The 15,204-nt window shown below is 39.4% G+C and overlaps 1 protein-coding gene across 2 annotated transcripts in view; it reads right to left on the bottom strand.

The window, feature by feature from the left end:
* CEMIP2 (cell migration inducing hyaluronidase 2) overlaps positions 1-15,204 on the bottom strand; it is an 89,090-nt gene that overhangs the window by 70,447 nt on the left and 3,439 nt on the right. Inside the window, exons 1-2 of one of the 2 annotated variants that reach the window (XM_049770924.1) lie at positions 11,434-11,534; positions 2,786-3,126 (exon numbers count right to left, since the gene is read on the bottom strand). In XM_049770924.1, coding sequence (XP_049626881.1) covers positions 2,786-3,116 — 331 coding nt within the window. In that variant the 5' untranslated portion in view covers positions 3,117-3,126; positions 11,434-11,534. Of the gene's footprint in view, positions 1-2,785; positions 3,127-11,433; positions 11,535-15,204 lie in introns of those variants that run through there. The other variant, XM_049770923.1, reaches the window with a different exon arrangement.

Genomic DNA, 15,204 nt, shown 5'->3' with positions numbered 1-15,204 from the left:
TATTGTTGAAGAACCAATCTGTGTACTCTGCATCAGATTAAAGAAGAAAAGAAGCTCACAGTCTATCCCATAATGCTTACAGTCTGGGTTGAAAAAAATACATCACTGTGTACAAAATAAATAAATAAATACTGAACAGAGCAGTAATTACTTTCAATACAAAAGAGCTTAGAGAAAGGACAGGAAGGCCTGGAGTAACTAAGACTGCTTTAATAGTATCAGTGACAGCAGAGTCAGAAAGACTGTACAAAAGTCAAGGCACATGACTTTCATGTACTGAAACTAGAGTTCAACCCCAGAACTGCAAATGGTCCTCCTGTACCACCAGGAGTGATCACTGAACACAGAGCTAGAAGTAAGCCCTGACCACCACTGGGTATGTCCTTATAACCAAACAAAGAGAAATTAAAAAAAAAAAAAAAAAAAGAATTAGTGTAAGTAATATAAGATCTAGACTCTTAAAAATTTGCATGTCAAGGACTGGAGAGATAGCATGGAGATAAGGCATTTGCCTTGATGCAGAAGGATGTGGTTTGAAACCAGGCATCCCATATGGTCCCCTGAGCCTGCCAGGAGTGATTTCTGAACATAGAGCCAGGAGGAACCACTGAGCGTTGCCAGGTGTGAACCAAAACCAAATAAAAAAAATGCCTGTCAACTGGGTCCGATCCCTGACATCCCACTTGGTTCCTCCCAAGATTTCCAAGAGTGATTTTTAAGCACAGAGTCAGAAGTAAGCCCTGAGCACCACCAGGTATGTCTCCAAAACAAAAACAAATGTGGCTGTTAAAGAGGAATGCTGGGGGATAGGAAGAAAACTGGGGGCATTGGTGGAGAGAGGTTCTCACACTGGTGGTAGTATTGGTGTTAGAACATTATATGCCTAAAATTCAACTAAGAATAACTTTGAAAATTATAGTGTCTTAATAATATATTTTGAAAAAATATATTAGTAATTCAAGTGTCCTTTGCAATTCAAGTCCATTCAGCTGATTCGAACAGCAAGGAGCTCTTAGGGAACAATATTAGAAAAAACAAAATGGGCACAGCCCAAATTAATTATTTTTATATAGAAATAAAACTGTGATTCCGTGATGGGTGGTGTTCTTTACATGACTGAAACCCAAACACAATCATGTATGTAATCAAGGTGTTTAAATAAAATATAAAAAAAAAAACCTGTGATTCCACATTTTGAACCTGCATAACAATAAAAAAACCACACCTTGGTCTAAGGACTCCTGAAGTCCTAAGTGCAGGCTTTTTTTTCTTTTTAAGGTGATAGCTACTGGTTCCTTTAATAATTAGTTTATGGCATTAAAATTTTTCATTGATATTTAATCTGGTAAGTCATAACAAATATTAATCATTAAAGTTGTATTCCCATTTAAAAAAAACAGGCAATCTCTTGAATTTTTATGAACCTAATACTGAAGATTTCTTTTTGTTTTGTTTTGTCTTTTTTTGTTTGTTTTGGGGATGCACTGACAGTGCTCAAGGCTGACTCCTGGTTCTACTTGCTAAGGGATCATTTCTGGTGGGATCAGAGGATCATCCAGGGGTATCAGAGATCAAACCCAAGTTGGTTGCATGCAAGACAAGCACCCTATCCTCTGTACAATTGCTCCCTCTTCAACTGAGAATTTCTTCCATCTCTCTCTATTCGCATAAAATATCTAGCTGGAATTTCCATAATGTTTTATCAAATGCAAAAGTAACCCCCACATAACAAAAGCAAAAGATAAAAATCCAGTTTCTTAAGACCTAGAATCCATTACAATAGTTTTGTAAAGAGCAACCTTCATTAGAATCATCATAAAAATAAGTTTCCACCAGGCCCACCTTCCCAGTTGACCAGTGAGAGCACAATTCAAGTTAGGTTCAGCTGACCCTAAAATTATTTGACATGCCGATCTCCTCACTGATATCTTCTGCACTATCAGTAATTTAATGTCTTAGATAGAATTAAAGCCACCTAATTCAGCTCTGATTTCCCACTAATCTAATATCCCTTTGCTTACTTGGAGAATGAATCAACAGCAGTGAACTTGACTACTCTACTGAAAAGAGAAAAGAAATGCTACATGTAATATAAACAACACAATATATTTATAGTATAGTCTATTGACCTGGCACACAAAAATATGCATAGGAGTATACTTCTATTTTGGGGGGCCGGAGAGATAGCACAGCGGTAAGGCATTTGCCTCAGATGCAGAAGGATGGTGGTTTGAATCTCGGCATCCCATATGGTCCCCCGAGCCTGCCAGGAGCGATTTCTGAGCATAAAGCCAGGAGTAACCCCTGAGCACTGCCGGGTGTGACCCAAAAACCATAAAATATATATAAATAAATATAAAAAAAAGAGTATACTTCTATTTTAGAAATATTTACACTAGGAGTCAGAGAGATAGTATCAAAGGTAGGGCATTTTCCTTGCATGCAACTGACACAGGTTAGATCTCCAGCACCCTATATTGTCCCTTGAGCCCCACTAGGAATGATTCCTGAACACAGAGCCAGAAATAAGCCCTGAGAATAGCTTACGGGTCAACCACCATCTCGTCTAAAAAATTTCTAGTGGATTAATTTAACAATTATACTCATTTATAATGAAATATACCTCTTCCTCATATTAGCTACCTACCTCACATTAGTTACCTGGCATTAACTTTTTAGAAAAAATAACAAGGGTTTTTTTGTCCCTTCAATTTACTCTATTTTCTTCCCTGAGAAGGAAATAGTCTCCTCCAAGACTATATTCTAAATATATATGCACACTCACCATCTGGAGCATATTTTGAGGATATTCCTAAAATGATTGCAAGCGCAACAAAAAAGGAGAAACTGGTAATAGCAAAGCAAATGAATGTATTTTTGTGTCTCTTCTGCTTCCGGCTGTCTCTCTGGGCTTGCTGTTCTTCGGGTGAGACAGCAAAGGTGGCCCGTGCTTCCTGTCTGATGGAGGTAAGCTTGGCTGAGGCTTGGTTCTTTGGAGGAGGAGGGGGGCGCAGTGGAACAACCTTCCCTGGAACATAGCCAGATGAGCGATGGCTGTTTCCATTCTGAGGCTGCACGAAAGCAGGGGAGTGGCCCCTGGAACCAGTGGTATACATGATAGAGTCACTGCAAAAAAGAAAATGAAATTAAGATTCAGAAAAGTAACACTACATACTGTGGTAAAATATCACTTACAAAGACTCGCCATTTTAGTCATCTTAAAGCATACAGTACAGTGGCCTTATGAACATTGACAGTGTTGTGCAACCATTACCACCATCCTTTCTAGAACTTTTCCCCATCTCAAAGAGAAACTATCTAGCCAAGAAGCATCAATTCCTCCTCTCCCTATTATTCCTCCCCCAACACTCAGTCCTCTAATCCCTTTTTGAAAATATAAATTTGGGAACTGGAGATATAATACAGCAGGTAAAGCTTGCACCAGTTCTACAAGCCAGCTGACCTGATTCGAAGCTTGAGATCTGCCAGACTGATCCCTGAGTGCACAGCCAAGAGTAAACCCTGAACACACAAATATGCACAAAGAAAATATCTAGTTGGCTTATCTCCCTGACAGAATGATCTATCTGCAAACACCTGCTAACATTTTCTAATGCCACAGCTACTACACCCTGTCTACAATATAATGTAAATAAGAATACCCAGTGCCACACCATGAAACAATTAAATCAGGATCTCTGGGTTTGACAATCAATCAACACTTCTAAATGCTTCCCAAGTAACTCTAGTGAGCACTTAGGCTGAGAGTCACTATTTAAGAGCAACTGCTCTCCATTTTCACAAATTCTCAACCATGAGGGAAGCTTGCTCTGCTTCAGATGCTGCAAAAAGGGCCTGAGATTTTACTATTTGAAAGACTGCTCTGGTGATAATAGTCACATTGTGAGTGCCATTTCTGTCTCCTGTAGACCACAAAAGAACTCTTGACAAGTTCCAAGGGCTAAGCATTCATGTCTTTTTCCCACTAGAGGCATCTCCTGAAGATCTGAAGTCTTTCTACATGGGTATATATTTCATCAGCTAAAGACCAAATTTGTTTGATGAGAAAGTCCAAAATATTATCTCCTTAAATCCTCAAATTTTCTTTTAAAAATAACAGCCATTCAGGGTCTGAAGCAGAAGCACAATGGGTAGGGTGCTTGTCTTGCATGTAGCAGACCCAGGTTCAATCCATGAAACTCCCTATATTTCCCTAAATCTGCCAGGAGTGATCCCTGGCAAAGCTAGGAATAAGCCCTGCGCATAGCCAGGTGTGGCCCAAAACAAAACAAACAAACAAACGAAACAAAGAATAAAACACAATGCTCCAAAACAGCCATTCCAATATTATAAACTAAGATAAAATAAACACACAGATCATAGCCAGGCCTCCTTCTTTCAATTCAATTATTAAAACAGATCCAAGTCAGTTGCACTGCTTCTATTTTACACATGAGAAAAAGTGATGAGTTAAAATGTTAATTCTTTTGTCTTTTCAGTAATTCTTCAGGAAGAAGTTCACTAGACCCTACATCATTCTCTTTTATCTGAGTACACACACACACACACACACACACACACACACACATGCACACACACACTCACTCACTCATATAAGTCTTTGAAAAAAAGGGTAACTTTCCAAAGACACTTTCCTGTTTCTTGGATAAGTCTAGAAAGACAGCTCTGTCAGAGCAATGTGTCAATAGAGCCTGTGAGGAAGAAGGATGCATTCAATGGCTTTCAAAGCCCTAGGTTCAACTTCAACCTCTGCCATTTTTCTCTCTCTGTAATAATAACCAGAGCATCTTCAAGCCACCTGACTTCACTCAGTTCCCTTCTAATGAATCCCCTCATCTTCTGCCAAAACAACAAATGAGATCCTCATTGTAAGGATACTTTCAAATTGCTCTGAACAAATTCATTAAACACACAATGTGATCATTAGAAGAGCCATAAAAATTATCATTCCCAGCAAACGACCTAGAAATAAATGGGGATAGGAAGAGAATTTAATGAAGACGCGGTAATGATTTCACACGGGGCAAAGAACATTCCAGCATCAGTGTGTCTGTTAAATAGACTTGGTTTGTGGGGAATGATTTCTGCACAAAATCATTTAGATGAGGCTTTGGCTTCACAACAAAAGGAAAACAACATGAGTCGAGGTGCTGCTGAAGAACACAGTGACATGTGCCAAGCAGCAAAGGAAACAATGGATGCATCCTGCAGGGACAAATCAGTGCAGATAAACAGAGATGTCTTTGTGATCATCCAATAACACAGAAAGGACTAAACTAGATATTAAGTGCCAGGTTTGCTAGAGTGGGAGGGAACTGTGGCTATAATCTGCTCTGAAAGAGAGTGGGAATCTTTTGTTTGAAGCTGCAATCATCTGATATTGCATTGTTTCAGGGTGAGAAAGGTTGTAATTACTTAACTGACTGGAGGGCCCTTTGTAGAAAATAATGTGTTTCCAGATGTACCCACAATAAAAAGCAGTGAGAGACTAACCGGAGACACCAATCACTTGGAATAAATTGTGCCTTCACGGTTGCAAAATGGTCTCCTCACATGAAAGCTTAGATGGTGTGTCTGCTACCAATGAACATGGTCAATGAATTAAAAAAAAATTCAGGGCTATGTTTTCCTCATAACGCTTCTGTAAAACCATATATTGAACACATTAGCTCAAGTTAAGAGGCAAATATATAAGAATCAATTGCATTCTTTCCCTAAGAAGTAAAACTTGATTGCAACCAGCTAACATTTAAAAAAAATCATATTTGGAATGGAGAGATAACTTAAGAGCACAGGGCTGTACAAGGTCTGAGTTCTGTCTCCAGCACCACATGGTCAGCTCCCAAGCACCCTCAAGCATAAGCCCTGGTGAGTAAGAGGCAGCACTGCTGGGGGTGATCCCTATACTCATTCATGGCAATTTTTGCCTTCTATTATTTTTTATCTGTATGATAAAACTACAGTACACTACTAGAGTATCACTTAGCTCTTATATGCATCTACTTTAGGTATCATATAATAACTTCTTTAAAATATAGTTATTTCTAGGTCCAGAGTGATAGTATAATGGGTAGGACATTTGTCTTGCACACAGCTGGCGTGGGTTTGATTTCCCATATGGACCATCTCATAAGGCCTGCTAAGAATGATCCCTGAGCATAAAGTCAGGAGTAAACCTTGAGCACTGCCATGTGTGGCCTCAAAACAAATAAACAAAAAAGTGATTTCAGTAATTGATCCAAATGATCCTTGAAAAAATACATTTTTCTTATACCATAAAAAAATATACCTATAAGCTCTTACTGTTAAGGATTGTGATAGGAATTTTAAAGAAAAGACACAAGACAGAAAAATTTTTGCTCAAAGTGACAATACCACAGGGTCTGAGCAGGAGGTTGATGGGAGCTGAGAGTGAGTAGAATGGGTGCATGATTTCAGTTTGTTCTCATAAGAACCAAAAAGCTTAGAAACCTAATGAGCTTAGGAACCTCTGATTTTGGACATCTCCGAGAAATGCCATCTAAATTCAACTACAAATCTGAAAGGCAGACTAAAACAAACCAAGAAAAGACCATGAAAATGGTGCCCAGGTTTATCATAAATAAATGATGAATCCAAAAGGCAGAGTTCCTCAGAACCAAAGACCTAATAGTTGGGAAAGATGAAGCATTTTCACTGACTCTCAAGGTTAATACTGAATGCCACTAAAAACTGTACAACACAGTGCTTTACAGCAGCATTCTCAATTGAGGAGCCACAGATGAAATCACATAAATGGGGAGCCATGGCATAAAACAAGCGGGTATCACCAGTGGGACAGGGAGGTTTCAGGAAGAAAACAGATCAGAAAGGGGCCAGGCTTGGAGAAAGACTGAGAAATAGTGGTTAAGAGAATCTATCTTGCAAGTGTACAGGTTCCCTCTTGTCAATCACAAGTGCAAGATCCTGAGAGCATTACTGTCTTCCAACCCAAACACTGCAAGTAATTTCCAGCTTCATCACAGTGAGATGTGTGCAAACACCACAAACTACAAAGGAGTGTGAGTGGCATGGCCAGAACTGTGACCCCCTAGCTCATGTGAGCATACACTGCAGTCCCATACCCATCAGCGCTCAAGAGCTATTTCTGGCTCTGAGAGCAGACGTGAGCTTGGGGGATTATATTATGGCACCAGGGATCACAAATAGGGTCAACTACCTGCAATACAAGTGCCTTAACTCCTATACACTCTCAGGCCCAGTGCTATTATTTAAATATAATTCTTTACTTAGATGAAAAGCAGTTAGCCTCTAATAGAATCTCAAAGAAGGAGGACTCACACAATAACTATTCAATTAATAAGCTTGGTAAAAATTAAGAGCACAGATCTGTAACAAGCAAGCAAATTTAGTTTGAAATTTTAGATTCAAGGAGACCATGGTTACTGCATCTTTTGTTCTATTCAAAGGGTAGAATTTTAAGAAAGGCAATATATTCTCATTTAAAGTTTCTAAATACTGTGAAATGCATCCATGAAGTAAGGCTCTTCAAGTTCCACAGACAGGGGCCGGAACAATAGAACAGTGGGTAGGGCATTTGCCTTGCAGGCAGTTGAGGAGGATTTGATCCCCAGCATGGTCCACCAAGCCTGCCAGGAGTAATTCCTGAATGTACAGCCAGGAGTAGCCCAAGTGTCACTGGGTATGACAAAACAAACAAACAAACAAACAAAAAGAACCATGAACCATATAGCTCCTGTCCTGTTCCTCCCTGTGCTCTATTTAAAACTTTGCTTTTGGAATTGAGCTATAATACAGTAGTTCAGGCATGTGGTTTGCACACAACGAACTAGGGTTAAATCTGTGGCATCAAATAAAGGTTTACTAAACCCACAAGGAGTGATCCCCAATTCCAGAGCTGGGAGTAAGCCCTGAGCACTGCTACATATGGCCCCAAAACCATACCCCTCAAAAAATAATAATAACACCTTTGCTTTTTGGTTATTAACAGTTTATATATTAACAGTTTATGTATTTGTCTATCTCCTACTTTAGGTTGTAAGTCTCTTGAGAGCAGAAACTCTTATTCATGAAACTCTCAACAGACTCTTAGCCATAATAAGTCCTCATAAAAGCATATTAGAGCATATCCCACTTTACTACACAGACACACACATAAAGCAGAAGCTTCATGGCCCAATCCTAGGCAATTAGACAGACATGGGTCTGAAAGCAAACACTGACACAGTGCTTTAATCCAATGAGTAACAAGCATATCCTGAATAGGATGGGAACCAGTTAATCATACATACACACACACACACACACACACACACACACTGAAATTTCTTATTAATATTTTCTTGACATATTTGAGGTAGTTTGAAATTTTTCTAATTTCTCTATATCAGGTCCCCTGGACTGGGAAAAATTCAGAACATTACCACTTCAAAGTCAACTCAATTTGGCAACAAAATACAATCCCTATATGCAATCTAGAGGGTGGCATAAAGATGTCTTATGAATAACTACAAATAGAAATTCTACCAAGAGCAGCCAGCTACCTAGACAAGCTCTACCTTTTGTAATGTTTTGTTATAGTCTTAAAAGCATACTATATAAAAGGCTATGAGCACATTGCAATAGGTAAAACAAAAACAGCCCCCTTTACTTTATTGCAATTATACTGGCAGCTAGTAAATATTTAATCAAAAAGTCTTCTCCACAAAGTTTGCTGCAGTAGTTCAAAACTAATAGGAGCTCTTTCAGATGACTCAGTTTCCATCTACTTCCTACTGCTGAGATGTCAATAGAGAAAAAAGCCCTTTTGGGAAGAAGAGAGGAAAACAGTGTTGGATTTTGAGTTTAGATTTCAAAGATATAAGTAGTTGGTAAATGATGATTTTTCCATACCTCAATTACACAATATTGTTCGGTAGGAAATAAACTGAACAGAGTTAACTTTGTGGTCTTTTATTTTCCAAATTGACAATTAAATATTTAAGTCTGATCAATATTCTCATGAAGATTATAGGACTGGAGCAATCGCACAGCGAGTAATGCATCTGCTTTGCATACAACCAACCCAGGTTCAATCCCCAGCAATCTATTACCTAGAGTAATTCCTGAGTGTAGAGCCAAGAGTTATCCCTGAGCATCACCAGGTATGCTCCTGTAAAGACACATATTTATTTGCACATTTTGAAAGATTTTCAGAAGCAAAAGTCAAGGGAGGCATGAGAATAGCTTAATGATAGAGCACTGTGCCTTGCGAGCCTGGGGCTGGTGAAGCATAAATTGAATCCCTGGCATCATCCCTCACAACCACATGTAATCTTGGTGGCTTTCCTTTGGGGTCCCTAGTACAGAGAATTAGGACCAATGAAAAGCACAGTGAACAATATATAAGCAGTACAACCAAGTATATATAATAAATGTGATCTCTAGACATCTCCAGGCATCACAGAGGCATAAATTTTTCTTAAGTAAAACAATGAGTCTGGCTTGAGAAGACAGCACTGCAGCTAAGGAGTTTGCCTGGCCAACCCCAGTTTGGACCCCATTCCCATGTCTGGCTCCCCAAACCCCATCAGAAGTTGACCCCTGAGAGGGGCTAAAGAAATAGTACAGCAGGTTGTACAGCACATTCCTTGCATGAAGTCAGCCTGCGTTTCAATCCCCACCAAATATGGTCCCCGGAGAACTGCCAGGGTCAGTCCTGGTCCAAGCAGGCATGGTCCAAAAACAATAAAAAGTAATCTATAAGCACAGTGCCAGTAATGAGCCCTGAGCACAACTGGGTATGGCCCAAAAAACAAAACACAAAAACAAAACAAAAGTCTGGCAGGAAGGGGGGTAGAATTGTTTTGTGTATCTTTTAGAAATGTGTTTTATTATATAGTCTGGGACCAGAATGTAGGAGAAAAATTATCTTTTAGAAATATGCCTTTTTATTAGTAGAACATACTGGATCAAATCCAGTTCTCTGGGGATGGGGGAGGAAGGTCTGCAAAGGAATTCAGCATAAATGCCAGGTCTACAAATAGAGTAATTTGGACAAAAACAGTTACATTGAAACGGAAATCAATTTACTCTCATTCAGAGATGAGTTCAGTTCTACATAAACAAAATCCAAAGAATCATGCACCCTGCCCTGAGCGGTCTAACCAGGACGGCACCTTCATAGGACTGCACAAGACATGTTTTCCATAATGACTGTGCTTTTGCCAAAGCCCTATTGTCTTCCTTTCTTCAACTCCTAAATCAAGATGAGTCACTCCTCTAACTGGCACCTTCCCAGGAAATTAGCCACTTTGCACTATTAGTTTACTTACAGTAAACTATTACTAAACTCTTACTCTTACTAAACTGATGGTACCCTTAATTATAAACCTCTCTTAGAAAGGAAAAAAAGGGGGACTGAGAAACTTTCATTCATGCCTTCTTTCTTCACCTGGCCAACTTAAACACATGCAATAAATGGTAGTCCTCACACCTGAGCTACTGGAATATACAAACAGAGAAACCAATTCTCCTTATACTTTCTAGCTCCATTATTATAAACTAGTAAAATTATAAGCATTATAAATATCAAATGCTAAAAAACCCAACTTTACTAAACTATATCTTTTCCACTAGATGTGTTTTCTACTTAAACTTCACTTTTGAGTTCTTACTCCTTCTGATAGAAAGTAGTCATGACATAGGAAAGTTCCTGGAAAATTAAAAATAATGAGCTTACTACCAGTGACAAATAATAAAACTATATATGCTATATATATATATATATATATATATATATAACATGCTTCTCATGTTCTGTATTTAAGGAGTTCAAATTTGCAAATTAGCTACCATTTCACCAATACTGATCTATTCTTAGCAAATTACCATGGCCAATTACACTGTTAAGCTATGAATTCCTTAAAACAAAGAGTAGTTGTACAATGTAAAGCCCTGAGCTAACTAAGGTAACATTTCCCCTATTTTAAAGTTAAATGTCTAGCCTTTAGTATTTTAATATTTTTTTTCATTCTTATATTCCTCTTACTTACAAGGTGCAAGTACTAGCTATCTGCTTTTTCTAGCCATCAAATTTGTTCTTAATCCTGACTCTCTTCAATTCTTTTAAACAGATCCATGAAAAGCAAAGCTTGACCCTAAAACCCAAGATGGCTGAAAGAGCCAAAGGCTACAGCACATTGCCACAGCCACAAAAGAGAAACAAAAGGAGTGAAACAGCTCCAGAGACCCATGCAGGAAAAGGGCAACCAAGATCTGCACTGAAACACTGCCCAGTGAAATGTTCAGATTAAAATAGAGCAAAAGGCCTCAGGATGTAAACAACTAAAAGGGAAAAAAAAATGAAGATTAAAACTGCATAATGATGCCTCAACCTGGAAAATCAGATAATGAAAGAAAGTGTTCACCTACCAGTCATTCGCTACTCCTCCGCTTCCTTTGTTCCAATTATAGTTCTTCGGATTACCTTTGCTCCTTAATTTTTTAATAAACTCTTCTTTTTGCCCTGCCCTTCCAACTCTCCTAGACTCCTTCACCTTCTCCACCAGCAGGGGGGACTCAACAGAGAGATGCCCGATCTGTGGCTAATAATTGATGTCTATGCAGAGTCAGACAATAGCAGCTGCAGATTTGTCATCTGCCTCACAGCTGGTGCGAGAAAGAAAGAAGCCAACCCAGAGTCCGACCTGCAGGAGGCTGATTTAATGAAGGTCCCAGCAGAGGGTCAGAATCACGCCTATAGGCTGCTTTCCCGCCAAGCACTAGCAACAAAGCTTTAAAATACTTTACAATGAAAGTCAGTAGAAAGCTAAAAGATAGGGAAGAGGAAAAAGACAAGAGATGTGAATGATTAATAAGCACAGAAAGATCAAAATTTCATCACATGCAAATACAGAAATGTCAAACTGAAACAACAGAAAACCTCCAATGTCTTGATATATATTACAAACACATACTTCCGACGAATCCTCAGGAGCTAGACTGAAGAGATCCAAGTCTACTCATTTCAGCATGAAAGTAAAATCTCTGTTAGTGTCAGAACCAGAATTCAAATGAACTCTCTTTTGCCTACAATGCAGGCTATTTTTAATGATTTCCACCAATGGAAATTGGCAACCAATACACTTAGTTTAGAGCTTCACTTATGAAACAGTGACTTATACAACACAAACCAGCTAGTAATAATCAGTGGGTAGGACGTTTGCCTTGCATGCAGCTCATCCAGGTTCAATTCTCTGGCATTCCATATGGTCTGCTAGACCTGTTAGAAATGATTCCTTAGTACAGAGCCAGGAATAACACCTAAGTGCCACCAGGTGTGGACCAAAAATAAATAAATAATAAAGAGACAATCATTTGAGTTTAATAAACTCAATTTAAAAAAAAAAGCTCTAATCTCTTCTATGAATAAAACAGTTTTAACTTTTGAGTAATTTTAATTACCCAGATATATCTCTCAAGTGCTGCTAATAATTTCCCAACCTCATTTGTAAAAATCTATTGGCATACCCTGTCATCAAGATGACAAGGTCATCAAGATGACCCAAGGCCAGAGCAACAGTACTGCCTTGCACACACCCAACTCCCTAGGGGGTTCCCAAAAACCCACCATGAGTGATTCTTGAGCTCAGAGCCATAAGCAAACCTGAGCACATCTGGGTATACCCCAAAAGAAAAAATGACAACACACTCCCCTAACAAGGACCAATTCTGGGAGTGCTACGGATAAGAAATGGTTTCAATAAAGTCAGCAGAGACCTGCCAGGCCGATGAACTGGTGGCACCACACACACAACAAAATCATAATCCCTATCTCTGCTCCATGATGTCAGAGAACAACACCTATTGATGGAGTCCGATGACACCTGAGGAGACATTAGTTCATCTACAGTGCCACAGAGACAAAGGCAAAACCCTTAAAGGTGCAGCAATTCATTAGAATGCTGGCTGTCCTCAAAATGACTGTTTAAATAAAGACAGCATACAACCCAGAGCTGCTAGAGAAACAAGAGCTGTATGCAAAACTTGAGAGTCACAAGCAGAATCAGGAGTAGGAGCCAGAACAGAAAGCCCAAGCCAGGACAGCCTGTTTAACCAGGCAGCTAAGAGAAGTTATCCAGGGGCCGGGCGATGGCGCTGGAGGTAAGGTGCCTGCCTTACCTGCGCTAGCCTAGGAGACGGACCGCGGTTCGATCCCCCGGCGTCCCATATGGTCCCCCAAGCCAGGAGCGACTTCTGAGCGCATAGCCAGGAGTAACCCCTGAGCGTTACCGGGTGTGGCCCAAAAACCAAAAAAAAAAAAAAAAAGAGAGAAGTTATCCATTAGCTGACCAGATACTGGCCATAAGGTAAGGCCAGGCCTGTCTAAATCAGTCCAGGGACCCGGGTAAACAACAATGAACAGAATTCAAAAGTCTCAGGATCAGGACAGGGTAGAGAGCTCAAAGCATCAGAATATAGGCATGTTTTGCATGCAGGAGCCCCACACTCAGCCCCTGCAGTCACAGATTCCCCTAAGCACCAAGCTCAAAACAGCCTTGAGCATTGCCAAGTTGTGCCTTTCTGGTGCCAAAAATAAATGAATAAAATGTATCACTGACCATGGTAAAAACCAGAAGGATTCATCTTCAGTTTTTTACATCTGTACCTTCGGAGGCATCTGATTCCTTTCAAACTACCAAGTCCTCAACATCAGTATTGCTTCATTGTCTAAGTGTGCCACTTACACAGCTGTTAGTAAGCAATTTTTGTAATCAACTGAAGACACAATTTTTAATAGGGTATTTTTCAACCTGCATAAAATTAATTCACTAGTGAGAGTACTAGTGGCATTGAAAAATGTTTGCACATGTTAAATATGTCAACTGTATGTCAATAATATAGGAATAAAAATCAATAAAATAGAAAAAGTTATCACCCCTCAAAAAATACATGTCGTATATAACTACAATGTTATGTATTTTTTTAATCACACTTTGCAAACGACTCTTTTTTTCTTTCTGAAAGAGGAATCAGTGCTAAACTGAATCTTTCCAAATTCTCATATCTTCCAATGTTACTCATATCTTCCAATCCTAATGTCCAGGAAAATACAATTCATTCTTCTGCAGAGTCACCATTAACAGAAGCCACATTGATAACAAAAGGCTTGCAGTCTCCAAGTACAAATAGATTATTCGTTAAGAATTCCCAAACCGCAATGTTAATAAGTGACAGAAGTAGAATGCCTATTTAGAATACAGGCAGGGGTGGGGAAGGAGTGATATGGGGTGCATTGGAGGTGGGAATGTTGCACTGCTGAAGAATGGTGTTCTGTTTATGATTGGAACCCAACTACAATAATACTTGTAATCATGGTGCTTAAATAAAGATAATATTAAAAAAAAAAAAAAGAGAGAGAGAATTCCCAAACCAGGGGCCAGAGTGATAGCACAGCAGTGAGGTGTTTGCCTTGCATGCAGATGCCCCAGGGTGGACCCAGGTTCAATCCTTTGCATCCCATATGGTCCCCTGAGCCTACCAGGAGCGATTTCTGAGAGCAGAGCCAGAAGTAACCTGAGCCTGAGTGGTGCCAGGTGTGGAGGGAAGGAGGGAGGGAGGGAGGGAGGGAGGGAGGAGGGAGGGAGGGAGGGAGGGAGGGAGGAAGGAAGGAAGGAAGGAAGGAAGGAAGGAAGGAAGGAAGGAAGGAAGGAAGGAAGGAAGGAAGGAAGGAAGGAAGGAAGGAAGGAAGGAAGGAAGGAAGGAAGGAAGGAAGGATTAATTTCCAAATTAGTGAACAATTTCATTCTTTGGAGAAGAGATAATCAGACATGACAAGGACTTTTAGTTTGTAGTGGATGTTCAAATATTTGAAGAAATATCCATGTTAGAGTTCAATATTGCTTTTCTTGAAGCCTCTTTATGGATTAGCTTCAGTTGCAACCCTTTCAGGAAATGATGCTCCTGTTCCACTCTTTATGCAACATTAAAGCTATTTTCTATGCAACATTAAAACTACATGATGTTTAAAACTACATATGAAGTTGCCCCGTATTATGCAACACTAAAACTATATGAAGACTACCCCCAACTCTCCAAGGAAACTTTTCATAATACAAAAAAAACCTCATCATAAAAAAGAAAGAAGAGGAAAAGAAAAACCTCATCATAAGCTGCCACATTCTTAGTATCTAAGTAAGGTGG

Source organism: Suncus etruscus, chromosome 3 (genome assembly GCF_024139225.1).
Source record: "Suncus etruscus isolate mSunEtr1 chromosome 3, mSunEtr1.pri.cur, whole genome shotgun sequence".
Taxonomy (NCBI): domain Eukaryota; kingdom Metazoa; phylum Chordata; class Mammalia; order Eulipotyphla; family Soricidae; genus Suncus; species Suncus etruscus.
This window is presented reverse-complemented; position numbering and strand designations above follow the sequence as displayed.